The sequence below is a fragment of the Phoca vitulina genome, unplaced genomic scaffold, assembly GCF_004348235.1.
Source record: "Phoca vitulina isolate PV1807 unplaced genomic scaffold, GSC_HSeal_1.0 scaffold102, whole genome shotgun sequence".
Classification (NCBI taxonomy): Eukaryota; Metazoa; Chordata; class Mammalia; order Carnivora; family Phocidae; genus Phoca; species Phoca vitulina.
Window position 1 is genome coordinate 1,284,308 of NW_022589805.1, and position 19,857 is coordinate 1,304,164.

Sequence of the window (19,857 nt, forward strand, 5' to 3'; positions counted from 1 at the left end):
CATTTTTAAGCATATAGTTCAGTGGCATCAAGTACATTCACGATGTTGTGCAATCCTCACCACCATCCGTCCCCACAACCTTCTTTCTCATCTTGCAGAACTGAAACTCCGTCCCCATTAAACATTAACTCCCCATTTCCCCTCCCCTCCCCCCGTACCCACCCTTCCACTTTCTGTCTCTATGAATTTGACCACTCTAGGTCCTTCATATAATTGGAATCAAACAATATTTGTCCTTCTGTGACTGGCTTCTTCCACGGAGCACAATGTCTTCAAGATTCATCCATATTGTAGCATGTGGCGGAACCCTCTTCCTTTTTAAGGCTGGACAATATCCAAGTTATTCCCATTTTAAAGGAGGAGACACTGTGGCCATATACACTGCAGGGACACTACAAGGTGGCAGGACCAGAATTCGCACCCAGGCGGACCTGACTCTAGCACCCACTGCTCACCACTCTGCCTCCCAGCCCCCTCCCAAGCGCCACACTGACTCCCGGTGCACCCTACCTTTGCTCCCTCTCTCTTCCCTCCTGAGAGCTCCTGGGGCTCAGACAGCCTTTTACTCACCTTTGGACCCTGATCCCACCTGCAGCGCCTGGTGGAGTCCCAAAGCTTGTGCGGAAGTGCCTAGACCTGGGTGTGGCCTGGGGGTCTAGGTGCGCAGTGCCTGGCTGTGCAGCCTCCTGGATCAGGCCCCCCCAGGCTCAGCCTCTTGTTCCATCGATGCTGCCCAATGGCAGGTTACGACCTGCACACCCGTACGTAGCCACCCTGCCAAGGACCCCTGTGGCCCTCGAGATTCCCACATCCGGGAGGTTCCTGAGCTGCGCTCTGAGAAGGGGCAGGGACTTAGAGGCAGCCCTAGGACAAATGAGACGCGGTGTAGAAAGCAGATTGGAGGTTGCCAGGGGCTGGGAGAGGGAGAAAGGAGGGACTGCTTGATGGATACTGGTTTTCTTTTGGGGTGATAAAAATGTTCTGGGACTAGATAGTGGTAGACAGTTGCGCAACCTTGTGAATATACAAAAAACCATTGAATTGTACACTTAAAAATGGTTAAGATGATAACTTTTATGTATATTAACCACGATTAAAAAAACGTCCCATCCTCTCTAGCTTCAGCACCATCCCGGGGCGCTCATGTATTCCAGAGCCCACATCAAGGGCCACTCGTGTCCCCACAAGGGTCTGGACTTTGGATCCTCTCACTCTCAACCCCCTCTTTACCCCATCATTTCTTGGTGTCATACTGAGCTATCCAACTGAGGACATTTTCCTGCAGGATGGACGCGTTCTGAGGATATCTGCATTTGGGCCCAGTTTTTTTACTCAAATAAACGCATTGCTAATGGTTGAATTTCCTGTGGTAGGGGCCCATCTGTGGGGGAGATATTCAGAGATGTGGGGGTGGTTTCTGGAGTCTTCAAAAATTACCTCACCACACGGCAGCTTTGGCTTGGTCCTTTCCGCAGGGCAAGTAGGAAGCAGCAGATAGAGGCTGAAGGTCCTGCCCCTGGGACTGACCTCTCACCCCCCAGAGATCCCATGGACTCAGCCCATCCTTCTAGTACCTCCTTAGCCCAGAACAAAATGCCTGGATATCTTTATAGTCCAGGCTGGAAAATCATATCTTCTGGGTAATTCAGCTACAGTCCCGGGCAGAAGGCGGCACTGGAGAACTAGGGTCCTGGGTTTGAGTTCCTTAGTAGCTGTGTGACCTTGGGCAAGTTACTCAATCTCTCTGTGCCATAGTGACCTTATCTTCATTTTTTAATTTTTTTTTTTTTAGATTTTATTTATTTGAGAGATAGAGACAGAGATAGTGAGAGAGAGAGCACAAGTGGGGAGCAGAGGGAGAAGCAGGCTCCCCACAGAGCAGGGAGCCCGATGCGGGACTCGATCCCAGGACTCTGGGATCATGACCTGAGCCGAAGGCAGACGCTTAACCGACTGAGCCACCCAGGCGCCCAGCGACCTTATCTTTAAAATGAAGATTAGAATAGTTTTGATCTTAAAAGATTTTTTTTTTAAGATTTTATTTATTTATTTGACAGAGAGAGATAGCGAGAGCAGGAACACAAGCAGGGGGAGTGGGAGAGGAAGAAGCAGGCTCCCCAATGAACAGGGAGCCCGATGCGGGGCTCAGTCCCAGAACCCTGGGATCACGACCCGAGCAGAAGGCAGACGCTTAAGGACTGAGCCACCCAGGCGCCCCTTAAAAGGTTTTTTTTTAAAAAAAATTTAGATAATCATATAACATAACGACTAACCGTTTTAACATTAACCATTTTGATGTGTACAATTCAGTGGCACTGAGTGCATTCATAATGTTGGGCAACCACCACCTCTATGGAGTTCCAAACATTTTCATCACTGCAGGGGTTGTTTTTGAGGATTAAATGTTTGTAAGGCTTTAGAACGGTGTCTGGAACAGTACGTGCCAAGTAAGTGCTCAATAGATGGTAGGAATAATTAGTAATAGAACGGTGCTCATAATAGGTAACACTTGCTGGGCAGTGCTATTATTAATTCGTTTCCCTCCAGCTGGAGGAGGAGGGAGTTAGGTTCTCACTCCACTTTGGGCTGCATTTTCCACTTTGAGCTTTCCGAACCCACCCGGCTGTGCCCCCCCCCCCCCCCCCCCCCCCCCCGGCTCCCCGCCCCGGCCCAGAGTCCCATCCTCACCGGTTGGGAGCAGGGGAGACGCTGCTGGTAGCGAGGAAACCTGAGGCCTCCCCCTCAGTCTCAGGGCCTCTCTTCTGTTCCTGGGACTCTTCCTGGCCCGCTCCCTGCATCTCCCACGCCCGCTTCTGCTCCCCCAAGCTGTCACCTTCTGTGGCAAAGGAGACATGTGTGTGGGTAGGTAGCCAAGATTCTGCCAGAACCGAAGGGAGTGAATTGGAGTGGAAGCACGCCCACATCTGGGAGGAGCTCTGGCGAGCGGACCTCCCCCGCTTGTGAGCGCCCCGCCTCCCACTCTGGGCCGGTGTTTAGTTCCAGCACTCCAGGATCCGCAAGCGCTTGGAAGGACCCCCACGATCTGCCAGCCAGCACCACCAGACGTGTCCACTCAAAGAATCACTTGGGGAACTTGTTGAACAGGCAGATTCCTAGCCTCCTCTGAGCGGTGCCCGGGAATCTGCATTTTAACACGCACTCTGCTGAAAGGAGTCTGAGGAGCTGGAGAGTTTGGGACAGACTGTTCCGCCCCACCTTTCTAGGTGTGAACATCCCGCTCTGTGGTTACTAAATGCCAATTTAACGCCTTCCGTGCTGTAACAACAGCTAAGTGTTAGTGCTCACTACGGGTCCGGCACTGACGCCCAGGACAAGCAGGCGAATTTCCTTGCTGAGCCCCGGGTACAGCGGAAACATCCCTGGACCCCATCTCCCGCAATAATTCCCCTTGGTGCGCGGACCCTGGAGTCGTGGACTGTCGTTTGCTGCCACCTTGTGGCAGGGATGGCAACTTTGCGCTCCATTTCCATTCTTGGTAACTTTAATTGAAAGAATGCGCTGACCACCTACTGTGTGCCCCGTACCCAGTAAGGTCCTGGGGTCCTGGGAGCAGATGAGTAAGGCAGACATGGTCCCTGCCTCACGGAGCTCACAGTCTCCCGGGACAGTCAATAACGCACAGATAAATAAAATGAATGAATAAATGATTACAGAGTGTGACACATGCTAGAAAGGAAACAAACAAGGGCTGGTTATCATAGGATGCAAAGGCCTATGTATTTGCTAAACAGAGCATTGTCACACCCTTTCCCTGTCCAGGACTGTGGGCCACGCGAGGGCAGGTGTGTCTGCCTGATTCCCCTTTGGGAATGGGTGAAGTCACCCAGTGCTGGCACATAGTAAATGCTCAGTAAATGTCCAATGAATGAATACACGGAAGACAAGGTTGTCCAGCGCCAGCTTGTTAGCTCTTCCAGGCCGAATAGAAGGGGAGCGAGAAGGGAGGGCTTTGGAAGGGAGGCTGGGTCCCTAGGAATCTTGAGAGGGCTAGATGGGTTTGGGTATGAACTAAAAGGAGATGATGGCCAAATGTCACCCTCCCAGGGAGGCCCCGGTCCATGCTGTTTTAAATTGTACCCTCGGAGCGCCTGGGTGGCTCAGTCGGTTAAGCCGCTGCCTTCGGCTCAGGTCATGATCCCGGGGTCCTGGGATCGAGCCCCGTATCGGGCTCCCTGCTCAGCGGGAAGCCTGCTTCTCCCTCTCCCTCTGCCTGCCTCTCTGCCTACTTGTTCTCTCTCTCTCTCTGTCAAATAAATAAATAAAATCTTTAAAAAAATAAAATAAAATAAGTTGTACCCTCACTTCGTTCACTTCTTGAACCCTTTCCCTGCTTACCTTTTCTCCTTGGTATTTTTCACTATCTCACATACTATTTACTTCCTTATTTGTTTAATGTCTGGCCCCCCCATGAATGTAAGCTCCAGGAGGGCAAGGATTTTTGTGTTTTGTTCACTTAATGACTCTCCAGCACCTGGAAGGACATGACACTTAGTAGGTGCTCTGTAAACCTACGCAGAGTGAATGAATGATGCATGGGTGGGGCTTGGGGCAGAGCCAATATGGCTCTAGGAGTAGCCCAGGGAAGGGGCGGGGCTCAGAGACTAGGCGATCAGGGTAATCCGAGTATGAAAGTAAATCTTACTGAGAGGGGAGGGGCTGGGCGGGGCAAGGGTCTGCGTGGGGGCAGAGCTAGACTGGGGGTGGAGCCTTGGGGGGGGTTCTTCCCGGGGCTGGGCCATTTTCGAGGCTTGCAGTCTTGGGGTGGGACCAGTATGGGGGCGGGGCCTACCTGAGGCGTGGCCAATCTGGAGAAAGGGCCGGGCTGGGGCGTAGTCAAACGGGGGATAAATAAAGGAAGGGAGGGGCTAAGACTGGGGCGTGGCTAGGGCAGGACCAGCCCAGGGCCCGGGAAATCTGGGCGGGGCCGAAGCAGGGTGGCATGGGCGGGGCCAGGATAGGGGCGGGGCTAGGCCGGATTCTCCGCTGTCCCAGGTCCTGGAGCACTCCCGCCAGCCAGGTCTCGCTCCCGCCCTGCAGGCCCCTCCCTGGCTGGCCGGGCCCCAGGAAGCGCAAGGCAGGACGCCCTAGGCTGGGCGGCCGCGGTCGGGCCTCGCCCCAGACGCTGCGCTCCGGGCCAGGCGTCCGCTGGGGGCCCTGGAGGACTCAGCTCCGTACTGCCCCCGGGGCTACGTCCCCGGAGACTCCGAGGGCGAGGGTGAGCAGGGCTGTGGGGGCCTGCGAGTGCATACGTGTGTGCGTGCATGTGCATACCGGTGTATGTGCGAGTGTGTGGACGTTTGTGCGCACCAGGGGAATTGTGTGCGTGCGTGGAGTTGGGTAGGTGTGAGCTCCAGGGAGCTGAGTGTGTGTGCGAAGTTGCATGTGTGTGCAAGGGCAGTCCCGTGTGGGAGGTGGGTCGTGCATATGTGTGCCTGTGTGTGTGTTACAGAGACAGTGCATGTGAAATTTAGTGAAGACTGTGTGTGTATGTCAGGGTATCTTGGAGGAAAATGGGAGGGCAGGTGCAATGATACTTGGGGATCTATAGGGTCAGGACGTCTGTGGCGAGCTGTGGGGTGCGTGGGTGGGTGATGAATTGTGGGAGTATAAGAATTGCAAAGGTGTGTTTCCATGTGAGTGACAATGAGGGGTGCTGCTGCGGGCCTCAGTGTGAAGGGGTGGGGACCGAGGAAAGTTTGGGTACTGATTGCTCTTTGAGGGATGAGTGTGATCTGGAGCAGTGGGTAATGGACAGGGCAGGTGTTTGGGGCCTGGCTCCGAGTAATTTGGTGATCACATCAGCCCCCTTGTTTTGAGGGCTGGGGAAATGTGTGGGTGGAACCTGAAGGGGCTGGGCTTGCCCCTTGCTTGGGGAAGCAGTGGGCAGGGTTCTTGCTTCAGGTGGAGGGAGCTGCTACCTTACCAGTCACCTGTCACCCAGGCTCTGTGCTCACTCCTACCTGGGTGGCTTCTGTTGGCGCTCCTGCGAGAACATGGTGCAGAAGTATCAGTCTCCTGTCCGCATCTACAAGTACCCATTTGAGCTGGTCATGGCGGTGAGTGACCCCTGATTCTCCAGCCCCTTGTGTGATGGTTAGAGGAACACAGGAGGTCAGCTATGCAGGAATGAGAGGAAGCCCCTCAGTCCCCCCAAATGAGAAGGAATTATTGAGCTGCTCCGCTGAGCTGGTGGGTCAGGCTTCTCACTAGTGACCCCTCCACCCAGTCACCCCAGCCTTCACCACAGCCTCTGGAATCCTTGCCCACTGACCGAATCACAAGATCTTTCTTTCTTTCTCCTTGATGAAGCAGCCTTGTTCTCTCATCCCAAGCTCCTCTAACAGAAAACAAGGATATCGTGGGCCAAGCCACTGCTGTCATTTGTGTAATGCTAATAATAATAATAGTAAATATACTAATGATGATGATGGTAGCAGCCATTCACCGAGGGTTTACATGGCCAAGTCTTTACATACATTGTTTCATTTTTCTCATTTTACCTTCACTTAACTGAAGCTTGGAAGGGTGAAGGGGTGGCCCCAAGTTCCGTGGCTGAGAAGAGGTAGAGCCAGGGCTCAGACCCATGCAGGGGGTACTCCTGAGCCATGATTTTTACCACAACACTCCCCCAGGGTCCTCCTTCTGTTTGCACACCCCTTTTCCTTTCCCTCAAGGAAGCTGAGAGGGGGCCAGAGTGCAGCAAGGGCAGTCATTTTCAAGGTGGGTTCAGACTCACTCTACGTAAGTCAGGCAGCCAGTCAGTTGAGGGACTAGAATTGACTCCCAAGCTCTTGGCCTCCTGAATCAATGGTCTTTGCACCAAGGGGCAGGTGCTGTAAATAGGCAGATGTACCTTTCCTTCTTGGGACCATCCCTCTGCCTCTCAGAGGTCTCATTCCTTGGGGAAAAGGGAGCAATGCTATGGGCTTGTGATAGGAGTGAATGAGAAATGTGTAGCGCCTCTGGCCCAATGCCTGGCACAGAGTCAGCACTCATGAAATGTGGTTGTCCCTGCTCTTCCACCACACGGTGTTATAAATGATTGTATTGAAAGTGCAAGAAACACTGGCATCCACCTGCATCCTCCCCATCCCAGCCTGGCTGCTTAACTTCAGCCATTGATTCAAGGACTTTAATATCAATTGGTACCTCTGTGGATGTGTGTCCTGCTGATCTTATTCTACAAAGCTACCTATATATGTGTTTATAATCACATAATGGATTTTAAAGTATCTGGAGTCATTCATCCATGTTGTGTTGTTATGTGCAGATGATTCCAGGGCAAGAGGCAGGGGGCAGGCCTGGGGTTGTATTGACCAGCTGGGTGACCTTGGGCAAGTTACTTAACCTCTCCATTCCCCATCTCTAAATGAGGAGTACGTGGTTTCCAAATCCGGGCTTTGTACCATGGATTAAATGAGTTGATATATGTAAAGCTCCCAATGCAAAGTCTGGCACAGACCAAGTGCTGTTACTGTTACGGTTGTTGCTGTGTGTGGCTGTGTGATGAAGGTGGGACACCCTCCCTCCCGTAATGAGGGTGGGACACCAGGGGATGATGAAGAGTCAGAAGCGCTGGGTCCTTGCTGCAGCTCTGCTGAGCTCTGGCTGTGTGCTGTTGAAAAGTTATTGAATTTCTCTGAGCTTTGGTTTCTTCATTTGTGAAATGGGGATGGTTATATGCACTTCACAGAGTTGTCATGAGGATGTTATAAATATATATATTATAATATATATTATAATGTAGGGGGGATGGGGGTGGGGGGCAGGTGCCCTGCAAAGAGCTTGGTCCATACCAAATAGACAATAAATGGCAACTAAATATAAATACTTGTCTTCTGTCTAAGGCTCCAGGTAGCTCACGTATTCTAAGACCCTAGAACTCATTCATTCATTCATTCATTTAAAATAAGGAGACACCATCCCGACCCTTCTGGAACAATCCAGGGCCCTGTGGTTTTCTACCATGAAACTGAGACAAATAACTGTAAAATGGAAAACTAATACTGTTTTATTATTGCATGAGCTTAATAAATGTAAATTTAATTTAGCATATTTAGGATTCTCAAAAATATTTACAATTATTGCACTTTAAAATAAAACACGCCGGCTAAAGTAGCACATAAGTCTGTATAAATAAGACTAGTAAAGTATTCACATTGATTTTACTGGAGTATGTTAAGCATATTTTGTAAGCTTCCTGTTTCATAAATGAAAGCAGGACTCCCTTTATTCCCCTATCTGTTAACAGTCCCTAGGTGTTGATGCATAGAGGCTTGTGGGTACAGTAGGAAACAAAGGTTTTCAGATACTTATTATCTGTATCTGCATTAATTTATTTGTATTTCTCAAAGGGACAGCCTTGCCCATGTTTCCTTATCTTCCGTACAATCCTTGTTGGTGAAAGAGCCCCAAACCTCTGCAATGTTACCGACAAAGCCACTTTGCCGACTATTTACAAAAAACATCATTGTCCCCCAAATAGCTGCATAACTCAACATAACTTGCATGCTGTGTGGGCACAAAAGGGTTTTTCTGCACTTAATGTCCGTCTTTGTTTCTCAGCTAAACACTTGCCCTCAGTTTGGGTCAGATGCCAGGGAAGTTTCAGATGGACTCAGCTATTCTCAGTGCATCCGAGTGACCAGATGAGCTGGCCTTTGGTTTTTCTGTTTAACAAAACTGACTTGAGAATTGAAGCATTCCTTGCTTCAGAAGTCCACCAGGAACAAACACAAATGACTAAAACTGAACTGAGGGAATTGGTTATAAAATAGCACTGAGCCAACCTTTCTAGACTGAGCTTAAAAAATTACCCCCCCCCAATTTTTTTTCTTCTTTCATTTCAAAAATTTAACTAATCCAGTGAATGGGTGTCTCTCTCCTTGGGCCAAATCCCCTGACGTGAATTTTGTTTCTGAAAGGTGGGATTCCAAGGAGCTTTGCTTTCTTCTTTCTTGATTGTATTCTGTATTATTTGGTTCAAAACAGTGAGCTCGTATTATCTTGGTAAACAGAGGGAAACAAGACAATGGAGGTAGCTGTGTATCCAAGGTTGGAAAGGGTCTTTGGTCCCTTTGTGTGTGGGGTCCCAGAAGGTGGTGGTGGGATCTTTGTGCAGAGAACACAAAGGCCGTGTCTTGGACTTCAGACAGTGGTCCCTTGAGCATCGAAGGCCATTCTCTGGTCAGCTTGCACCCTGTTGTGAATGGATTCTGGGTTATCTGGGCTCTCCTCCCAGATGGATGGTGGTGAAGAGCCAGATCCATCCGCTGGGTCCCTGCTCCAATTTCTCAGCTGGAAAATGGAGGATAATAAAGCCTCTTGCTCTACCAAGAGTGGAAGTGAGGATTGAATGAAGGAACAGGGGTGCCTGGACAGGGCCTGGCATATTGTTCATGCTGGTGAAATATTATTTAGGTTTATTGTTATTATGTATTGTTCTAACAGCTTTATTGAGTTATAAGTCACATACCCGATTAAAAGGTTCAAGTCAGTGGTTTTTAGTATTCATAGAGTTGTGTACCCATCACCACTGTCAGTTTTAGAGCATTTCATCCCCCCAAAAAGAAACCCTGTGCCCATTTGCAGTCCTCTCCAATCCCTACATCCTCAGCCCCTGACAACCACTAGTCTACTTTCTGTCTCTGTAGACTTGCCTATTTAGGACATTTCATGTAAGTGGAATCATAGAATATGTGGCCCTTGGTGACAGGCTTCTCTCCCTCAACATCATGTTTTCAAGGTTCATCCACGTTGTAACATGTCAGCACTTCACTCCTTTTTATGGCTGAGTCATATTTTGTTGCCTGGATAGACCACATTTGTTTTCCACTCATCAGTGGAAGGATTTTTTCCAATGTTGGCCTATTACGAATAACACTGCTATGAACACTGAGGCCCAAGTTTTTGTGTGGACATATTCCTTCCAAAGAAATCCCTGCCATGAATGGTAGTGATCATTTGTGGGTTTAGGCAAATTCTATCTTAAATGTTATTTAATAAACATGTTCACAGTGCTTATGAGGTCCCAGGCACTGTTCTGAGCCCATTCAAATATTAAGTTGTGTACTTCTCCTAAGCACCCCAAGAGATAGGTTCTATGGATAGCACCATTCTACTAGAGGAGGAAACAGAAATGGGAAGGATGAATGGACTCCCCAAGGCTACAAAGCAAACATGAAGCAGGTGGGGACAACTGCAGGCAGTTCAGCTCCAGAATTTACATTCCCAATCATGAACTCTGCCATTTCTCAGAGCTGAGGATCTCAACTCATTGGGGTGGCATCTGGGCCCAGTGAGTAGTCTGGCGGGACGGTTACCACCAGGACTGTGTCCCAAATGCCTGCACTCCATCAGGACCGCACAAAGGGGAGCATGGCGGAACCCACAGACCCTGGCCTTCTGGTGGGGGGACAGCCAATGCTGACAGAGCCTGGCAGAGGTTACCTACCAGATGCTCTGTGTGCCCAGCCCTTGAGGCCTGCTCAGAGGCAGGAATTTTCATAGCAGCCTTGGCTGCAGTGGGAGGGAAAATTAAGGTTTACAGAGGGTATGGAGACTATCACCTAGTTAGTACATTCATTGGCTAGGGCTGTGTAACAATGTACCATGACTGGGTGGGCTTAGAACAGAAATCTAGAGGCCAGCTGTCCAAGATCAAGGTGTCAGCAGGGCTGAGCCTCCTCTGAAGATACTTTGGAAGGATCTGTTCCAGGATTCTCTCCTGGCTTCTGGTAGTTCTTCAGCGTGTGGTGGCATAACTCCAACCTTCACATGGCGTATTTCCTGTGTGTGTATGCCTCTGGGTCCAAATTTCCTTTTTTATAAGGAAGGACACCAGTCATATTGGATTTATAAATACACTCTAGTGACCTCATTTTAACCTGATTACCTCTGTAAAGACCCTCTTTTCAAATAAGGGCACATCCAACATACCTTTTCTGGGGGGACATAATTCAGCCCATTTTGCTCAGTAAATGGCATCATCAGTAAATGACAGAGATTTGAATTTAGGGGCATCTGACCCCCCATAGCCTGTGCTCACAGCCAGACATTCCAGATTCGGGCACTGATGTTCCGTAAACACTTGTGCACCAGCGGCCACAGCAGTTTCAGGAATGACCTGGCTGCCTCTTGTCCGGGCACTGCCCCGGGATCCCAGTGGGGCTCTCAAACCCCGTGACTTCAGCTCATCTCAGATTCTGCAAATCCAAAGAAGGAAGATGGCTTGGAGTAGAATTTCCTTAGCAATAGGCTTTTCACACAGAGGAAGGGTTATGGAGGTGAGAGCTGTCGTCAGCAATTAAGTGTTAAAATATTTAAAGACCTGGCCTTTTGTATTGAAAACAGCTTGTAATTTAGCGAATGAGTTATTAATAAGGAGCAGCATCTAGAGGTAAATCCTTGCAGCTCAGGCCAGGGCAGTTACAGTTGGACCCGTTGTTATGGGCATAGTTTTAATAAAGCAGCAGGGGCCTTATTTAAATGAGTTTAAATTAGTTCCCTGGAGCCCATCATCTGATCCTGTTGCTAACAGATTAAGGGAAGTGACATCTTCCATCCTGGATTTCTTACAGGGACCTGACGCATTCTGATTTGGGCTGGGAGAACAGAGGCGATCCACTGCCCAGCAAAGTGATCGTGTGATTTCAGAAGCAAATTTTAGGTCCTCACTCATTAGTTTATGCAAATACTAATTCACACATGTGTTCGTGTATGCATCCTACGAATATTTATTGAATTTCACTGTGTGCTAAGCAGCATGCTAGGTGTAGGGGCTACAACATAGTGGATTCCTAGCACTTTTTGAAATGCATCATGATTCTGTGCGCTTGCTTCCTTGCTTGTTTATATGGGTCTTTCTCATTAAATTAAGCTTCAGGAAGGCAGGGACGATGTCTATCTTGTTCTGGTTCTCCTGACACCATCCCTTCCTGCCCTCATGGAGCTTGCAGTGGTGTGTGTGTGTGTGTGTGTTTCTGAGAGAGAGAGAGAGAGAGAGAGAGAGGAACCAGGCAAATGCCATGTAGAGTGATTCCTAATAGGGAATGCACAGGGTGTTGTAGGAACACGGGGGAGGGCCCATTGATCGTCAGCTGAAGGTCTTTTAGGTCCTTCAGGCTGAGCCTTGCCAAGGGCAGGAGGGTCCACTTCGTGCAGAGAAGGAGACCTTCTCTCTGAAGGAATAAATGTGACTCATCTGGGCTCCAGTGTGAGTTAGAAAGTGATTGGCAGGGTCAATTTGTCTGTTCAAGGACCTTGGGAGCTTTGGAAGGCTTTAAGCATGAGTGACATGATCAGATTTAGGGTTTAAATGGATCGGAGGGGGTTTTCCATCCCAGAGGCCTGGAGAACGTGGGGAAGCAGAGGTGACAGAGGCTGGGCACATTCCGGAGACACTTGAAAAATCTCAAATAGTGTTTCCCTCCCATCGAGATCCTGACATACCGCTAAATGTCAAGACGCTCTGGGCTGGCCTCCCTGCCTCCCAGTCCCTCCCTGAGCCATCAAGGGCACCAGCTGATCCTGGAAGTTTGTGGGTACAGAGTGTGTTCAGAGGAGGAGAGTTTCCTCCATCCTGCTCCCCATGCGTGGGTGAGAATCCACAGCAGGTTTTTTTGTGCAGTTGCCGGGCGGGGCGACCAGCCTATGCGTTCCACCCCCCAGTGCTGGAGAAGCCAGGCGTTCTGATGGTGTGACCTCCCGAGGCAGAGACACAGTCCTGGCCAGGGCAGAGGGACATCCAGATCTGATTCATGCAAAGAAAGGATAGAATAGGAAGGAATAATACCTCGGCCCCATTAACGGCACCCCATGCTACAGCCTCAGTCAGGACCGGGAAATTGAAAAACAGGCAGAATTGTTCCCTGGCCCCTTGTTCGGGGCTGATTCATCGGCCAAGAGCGGCGGCTGCATGGCTCTCGTGACCACAGGCGGGAACTACTCAGGCATTTATTCACCTGTGCAGTAGGCACCTGCAAGGACTCAGCTGTGTGCAGGTGGAGCGTAAACAGCGATACACGGGCACAGGTTACCTGCTGGGCCTGCCGCAGTGTACTGGCAGGTGTATGGGGAGATGAGGGTCCTGTGCTGCTCCACCTGCTCTTACAGGTAGATCTATGTCAATGGTTCCAACTTCCTGCTTTCTTTCCCCAGCACCTGCTCCTCCCTCCCTCCCAGCCTCCTTTCCTTCCTTCCTTCCTTTCTTCCTTCAGCAAATATGGGCCGGGCTTCTAGAGCATCCCAGGTGTTGTACAAGGACACTGGGGAATCCAGTGGTGAAGAAAACAGACATAGAGACAGAGGTGTTGACTAAAAACAAACACACAGACATGATATTCTACTCCAAATCATGGCCAGTGCTCCCGGCAGGGCTATAAACCACCCAGGAGATGGGGCTTACTCTTTTTTTTTTTTTTTCAAAAAAACTGTGGTAAAATATACATAATGCAAAATTTCCCATTTTAACCATTTTTAGGTGTACAGTTCAGTTCAGCATTAAACACATTCATAGTGTTGTGCAGCGCTCACCACCATCTATCCCCAGAACTCTTTCGTCTTCCCAAACTGACACCCTGCCCCCATTAAACACCAACTCCCCGTCCCTCCTGCCCCTCCCAGCCCCTGGCGTCCACCCTTCTACTCTCTGCCAGGGAATCTGACTATTCCAGGACCTCATACAAGCGGAACCATGCAGTATGTGTCCTTTTGCGTCTGGCTTCTTTCACTGAGCGTGACGTCTTTGAGGTTCATCCATGTGGTAGCAGGTGTCCGTGCTGCCTTCCTTTTTATGGCTGAATCATAGTCCCCTGTATGGATGGACCACATTTTGTTTATCCACGCATCCGTCAAAGGACACTTGGGATGTTTCTACCGTTTGGCTACTGTGCGTGATTCTGTACAAACATCTGTTCCTCTCGTCCATTTAAAAGTCTACGATGTCATGTCTGGCACTGCGCTCTGTGCCTTAAACGTATTATCTACCTTTAATCTTTACTGCAGTCCTTACAAAGTAGGTATCACCATCATTCTCGTTATCTTCTCTCTCTCTCTTTCTTTTTTTCCAAGAGAACTGAGTCTCAGAAGGTTGAGCTGGCAAGGGGCAGAGGCAGCATCTAAACCCCATGCTCTGCTTCTGCCGTGCCACCCACACCTGAGCCTTGCCCCCTTGCTAAGTCCAGGTGCCCTGGCTGCAGGGTCCTTCTGCCTCTTTGTCTCCATCTTTTGCCTCCCCCGAGCTGGCTTTGACTATACTAGCAGCAGGTTATCCAGCTACAGGACCCTCCGGGCATACCCGTTTTTACAGATTGTATCCAGCAGTCAAACGGCTCCAGTGGTGTGTTGTCCTGGTTCTACCACGCCCGCTACCCTTCATCAGCCGGGGTGACACTGTTGCCATCAGATGTTTGATGTCTCATCCCCTAAGCTCTAGCTAAGCAACTTGGCCAAAACTGGGGGGAATCCATACGGTAGAATATGGTTCAGCCACGAAAAGGAATGAGGCGCTGACACTTGCCACAACGCGGATGAGCCTTGAAAACACGATGCCAAGTGAGAGAAGCCAGACGCAAAAGGCCACCTACTGTATGATTCCACTCCCATGGAATGTCCAGAAACAGCAAATCTGCCGAGATCGAAAGTGGATTAGTGGTTGCCTAGGGCCGGGGTAGGGGCACTAGGGGTTGGCTGTAATGGGTAGGGAATTTCTTTTTGGAGTGATGGCACGTTCTGGAACTAGATGGTGGTGATGGATGTACAACTTTGTGAATGTGCTAAAACCCACAGAATCAAACACTTTAAAAGGGTGCATTTTAGGGGCTCCTGGGTGATTCAGTCGCTTAAGCATCTGCCTTCGGCTCAGGTCATGATCTCAGGGTCCTGGGATCTACTCTTGCCTCGGGGCTCCCTGCTTAGCAGGGAAGCCTGCTTCTCCCTCTGCCGCTCCCCCTGCTGTGCTCTCTCTCTCTTGCTCTCTCTCAAGTAAAAAAATAAAATGTTTTAAAAAAGGGTGCATTTTATGGTATGAGAATTCTATCTCACTTTTTAAAAAAGTTGGGGGAGCTGAGAGGATTGATACTTGTCAATCCTGGGGTCTCCCACGCTTGCAGGGGGCGGGTGGGGGTCATCAAGAAAGGCTCTTGAGGAGTGTGACGGGAGGTGTGTGCCTCGTGTGAGGTCATACAGTGCTCAGTGCCCCGAATCCAGCCTGCAGCATGGAAAGGGAAGGCAAAGTACTGCGCCAGAGTACGTTAGTGCAGTTTGGATCTTCTTTCCACACTCTTGGTGGAAGGTTTGGGGTAAGCAGCTTCCAGCTTTTTTTGAATTTGCATGAGGAAGAGCAGGAAGGAAGGAGGGGTGGGGGGAGGAGGGAGCAGCTGTCAAGTGATTAGCAGAAATAGCTTTTCTGTACTTTATAGAATCTCACTCTTTTTTAAAATTTAAATTTATTTAACAAATGCTTATGTAGAACGAACCATGTGCTAGGCACTGTTCTCAGCACTTTACAAAAACGGACTCCTTCATTCCCCCCCACACATCCCACCACTCAGCAAGGTAGCTACTTCTCTTATTCTCCTTCTAACAAACGAGCACATTAAGGAACTGAGAGCCCGATGACGCGTTCAAGGCCACACAGTTGGTAAGAAGCAGAGCAGAGATTTGCACCCAGAGTCCGTGCCCTTAATGGGTATGGGATGCTGTCATTCACTCATTCATCATGTAAATGCCTACTGAGTGTTGACTGTGTCATTTTGACAAGCCCCGGGGATTTGGTGGGAGGAGGAGAAGCTCCCTGCCACGGGCAGATGACTTCTTGTCAGCAGGTGTGACGCACAAATGAAGGAAACGGTACAACCAGGTGCTCACTGGGAGTGAATTACTTTACAGATGAGCCTGAAGGGAGACAAGGGGACATGCCTGTGTTCGAGGCTGCCCAGCTGGAGGTAGGCAGGTCTGGCTAGGAGTCCAGCTGCCCATCTCCACATGCTAAGTGTGTCACTGTGGATTTTTACAGGACGGAGGCCCATGGGAGGCAGTCAACGGAAGTTTCCACTAGTCTCTGCCTACCCCAGCTGCGGCCCTGCATGGGCGGGTTCTGGGCCTTGGACCAGCTTCCTTTCTGAGTGAGGAGGCTTGGGTGTCCCTCTCTAGCCACCTGGCAGAAGGGCTGTAACTGAATCCTTCTGCTACCTTGTGTTCCTGGGGAGGGGCGGGGAGCCAACCATGTGCTTGTTCAGCACAGAGAAGCTCAGGCATGATTTGTTGGGACAGGAGCCTGTGGGGAGGATCCTGTGGACTGTTTGGTCCTATAAGACCCTGTGATGTGCCAAAGGCAAATGTACCCCTGACTCATTGGTTTTAGGCCAGCAGGACTCAGTATTTCCAAACTATTGACACTTGTGATGTAACGAAAATCCCCTGAGAGGCAGGACAGGGTGGTTCAGGGCTGGGGTCTGGGTCAGATGGGCCTATGCTCCAGCCCCACCACTTACTGACTGTGTGATGCCTTCCCAAGCCTCAACTTGCCTATCTGTAAAATGGGGAAATACTAGTTTCCATCTTGCGGCACTGTACAAATAAATGATGCGGTTAGTGCCCCATAAATGTCAGTAGCAACAATGTCTGACACTGGGCCTCACAACCCCAGGGACTTTCCGGCAGGAGATATAGCCCTGGGATGGACTCTTCATTTAGGGGCCCCTGCCCTCCAGATGGGACCTGAGCTCTGACCCGCTCCCCGCTCCAATGCTTGGCCTAGCTCCATCGTTGCTACTTGAGGAAGGTAGCACCTTCCCTTTCAGGGTCAGGGAAAGCTGTGCCCCAGCAGCCTCTGCTGCCCACCAGCCCTCCGCCCTCCACCGTTATCTGGTGGCTCCAGACGGAGCTCTTCTACCCAGAGCTTTGTTACAACAGGAAGTCAGCCTGGTGAAGCTCAGTTGGATGCTCTGTCTCCACAGCCTGTCATTCCCCTCCGGGGACACCTTTCTTGGGGGCTTTTTGGATCATCGACAAGTTTAAATTATTTTTTTCTTTGCCTGTGGGCATTTATTAGTCCTGCTGTGTGCCAAGAGCTGAGACAGACACGTATGAGGTTAGTGCTGTGGAAAAAGCATGCAGCCCAGGCCTTCAGCACGCCACATGCGAGCTAGGATCAGCTGAAGGGTGTGATAAATGGTATCAAGGAAATGAATACACTAAAAGGACAGAATAGGGAAGGAGGCGGCCTTGCAAGGGAGAAGGTGGGGGAAGATGTCCCAGGAAGAGGGACTAGCACGGATGAGTCCCTGAAGCCAGAGCATCTCCTTAGCCCCCAATCCAGGTCTCTTTACCCTCTGGAAGCCCCAGTTACTCAGGCCTCCCTCCTCCTTCACTGTCAAGTAAAGTGATTAGTGGTCCAAGGAGAGGGAACAGCTCATGCAAAGGCCCTGTGGTGGGAACAGATGGTAGGTGCATTAGTGTCCTGGGGCTGACATTTAAAAGTACCACAAACTGCGTGGCTTAAACAGCAGAAACGTTTTACCTCACAGTCTGAAGGCTTGAAGTCTGAAATCAAGGTGTTGGCGGGATTGGTTCCTTTGAGGGCTTGAGGGAGAATCTGCTCCATGCCTTTCTACTAGCTTCTGGTGTTGCTGGTAATCATTGGCATTCCTTGGCTTGTAGAGGAATCACCCAGACCTGTGCCTTCATCTTAACATGATGTTTTTCCTGTATGAGTGTCTGTGACCAAATTTCCCCTTTTTATAAGGACATCAGCCATATTGGATTAGAGATCTGCCCCCCTCCCCCACTCCAGTATGACTTCATCTTAACTAATTACATTTACAAGGACCTATTTCCAGATAAGGTCACATTCAGAGAAACTAAGTAGGACACATGGATTTTGTTGGGGGGGTGGTTGGCGCACAACTGAACCCATAAAAATGTGTTCTAGAAACAGCAAGGCTGGCATGGCTGGAGCAGAGTGAAGGTGGCTGGTGGCAGAGATTGCCTGGGACCTGGCGGGCCACAGTTATGGAGTGTGGGACATGTTCCGGGCATCTAGGCCTGTTCTGAGTATGTCATTTCATCTGGGAAGCAGGAGAGACTCTACAGTTAGAGGGAGTGCAGAAACTCAGAGGCAGTGTGGCCATGAGCGAGTAGGAGTTGAAGTACTAAAGGTGGAGAAGGGGGAAATCGTGATCACTCGGCCCTGGGGACGATGCCTGGCTGTTTCCCAGGTGCCCAGAAGAGCAAAGCCCTCCCGAGGGAATGGGGACTGGGCCATGCTGGGATTCAAATCCAGGTTTACCAGTTTTCACTGTGTGACCTTGGGTAAGTTACTTAGCCTCTCTCTGTTCCAGTTCTTTCATTTGTCAAATGGGGATGCCACCCCATTTTACAGAAGAGGAAACAGAGGCTCACGAGGCCACTCAGTGAGAAAGTAGCAGAGACATGAACTGAGCCTGTCCAATTCTGAGCCATGCACCCCTTTCCCTCCACATACTTTAAAAAAATGTCAGCATCCCTCTTCCTACGGTGGAGGGGAGCCCAAGCAGGCTCCTCTGGCTCCCTCCTACATTTGGTGACAAGGGAGTACTCAGATATGGCTGGTAGGGAGCTGTCTGCGGTTCTTGCAAACCTGTGTTCTGCTGTCGTTTGAGTCTTGTTGCCTGGAGAATGAAAATTCTGGTTGCTTTAAATGAGCCAGGCTCTGCATAAGTAGCCAGCCTGGTTTCATACTCTGGGAGGCAAACTTGGTATGTACCCATTTTCCAGATGGTGAAAGAGGCTTAGAGGAGGAAAGGACTTGCCTCTCTTGGGAGGAGGTGGAGCTGAGCCTCACACCCTCGCAGCTGGCCCACCACCACAGGATCTGCCCACTCTGTTATGCAGCTCTGTCCTCAGTGGGCAAATGTCTGCTCGCCGTGCACCCTCCGCTGGGGAACAAGGGCTCCTTATTCCAGCCCTGCTGTGTCTGCTGCATCTGTACAAGACAGCCAGGCTCAACATACGGCAGGAAGACACACTGGGCTGGCCTTGTGGGGCCTGGGGTGACACCAAGGGCACCGGGCACTCTTCCATTTCTTCTTGCCCCCACCCCCCTCTGCCCTTCTGAGCTGGGAGGAGCCCTGAGGGATGGGGGAGGAGGCGCTGTCCTCAGATGCCCACACTATTTTTGGAGCTGCTTTGATCCCGATTTCCTGGCACGTGGGCTGTGACAGGCGCTTGGAGCAGACCCCACTTGGATACAGTCAGCCATGGATGAGGGCTTACCCCACAGTGGCTCTTTCCCTGGCAATTCCGGAACTGGGCAGACTCCCGTCCTCCAGTCTGGAGGCCTTTTATTTCTTTTACTTCCTAACTGCCAGGACTAGAACTTCCAGGATAATGTTGAGCAGATGTTGCCTTGTTCCCGATCTCAGGGGGAAAGTATTCCATCTTCTAGCATTGAGCATGATGCTGACTGTGATTTATCAGCTTGAGGAAGTTCCCTCCTATTCTTCGCTTGTTCAGTGTTTTTGTCACGAAGAGGTGTTGGATTATGTCAAGTGTTTTTTCCTGAAAGATGCCTTCTTTTGAAATGTCCCAGGCAAGCCCACTCTTCCTTCTGAGGTTGAAATCTCAAACGCAGGGCCAAAGAGTGATTTGCCAAATCATTGCTCATGCACTCGTGTGTCACGGCTCTGAGACAGGTGTTAAAATGATGTCTTGTTGGTAAAACAGCAGTGGTCACTGCTCTTATCTTAGGCCAGGAATTCACGTTTCTGCTCCTATAAATGAGACAACAGCCCAGCAGGAGGGAGGAGGGTTGAGCTCCAGGCCTCAGCTGGCAGTGGGCCCCTCTGGGGCCAGCAG

The 19,857-nt window shown here is 50.3% G+C and overlaps 2 protein-coding genes across 3 annotated transcripts in view; one reads left to right on the plus strand and one right to left on the minus strand.

The window, feature by feature from the left end:
* Nucleotides 1-2,820, minus strand: part of PPL (periplakin) — a 57,096-nt gene extending 54,276 nt beyond the window's left edge. For both annotated transcript variants that reach the window (XM_032397738.1, XM_032397737.1), the window contains exon 1: nt 2,689-2,820. In XM_032397738.1, the coding sequence (XP_032253629.1) occupies nt 2,689-2,798 (110 nt within the window). In that variant the 5' untranslated portion in view covers nt 2,799-2,820. The remainder of the gene's footprint in view (nt 1-2,688) is intronic.
* Nucleotides 2,821-4,981: 2,161 nt separating this feature from the next.
* The window catches only part of SEC14L5 (SEC14 like lipid binding 5), a 39,341-nt gene continuing 24,465 nt past the window's right edge, over nt 4,982-19,857 (plus strand). Inside the window, exons 1-2 of the mRNA XM_032397718.1 lie at nt 4,982-5,236; nt 5,963-6,077. Coding sequence (XP_032253609.1) covers nt 6,015-6,077 — 63 coding nt within the window. The 5' untranslated portion in view covers nt 4,982-5,236; nt 5,963-6,014. The remainder of the gene's footprint in view (nt 5,237-5,962; nt 6,078-19,857) is intronic.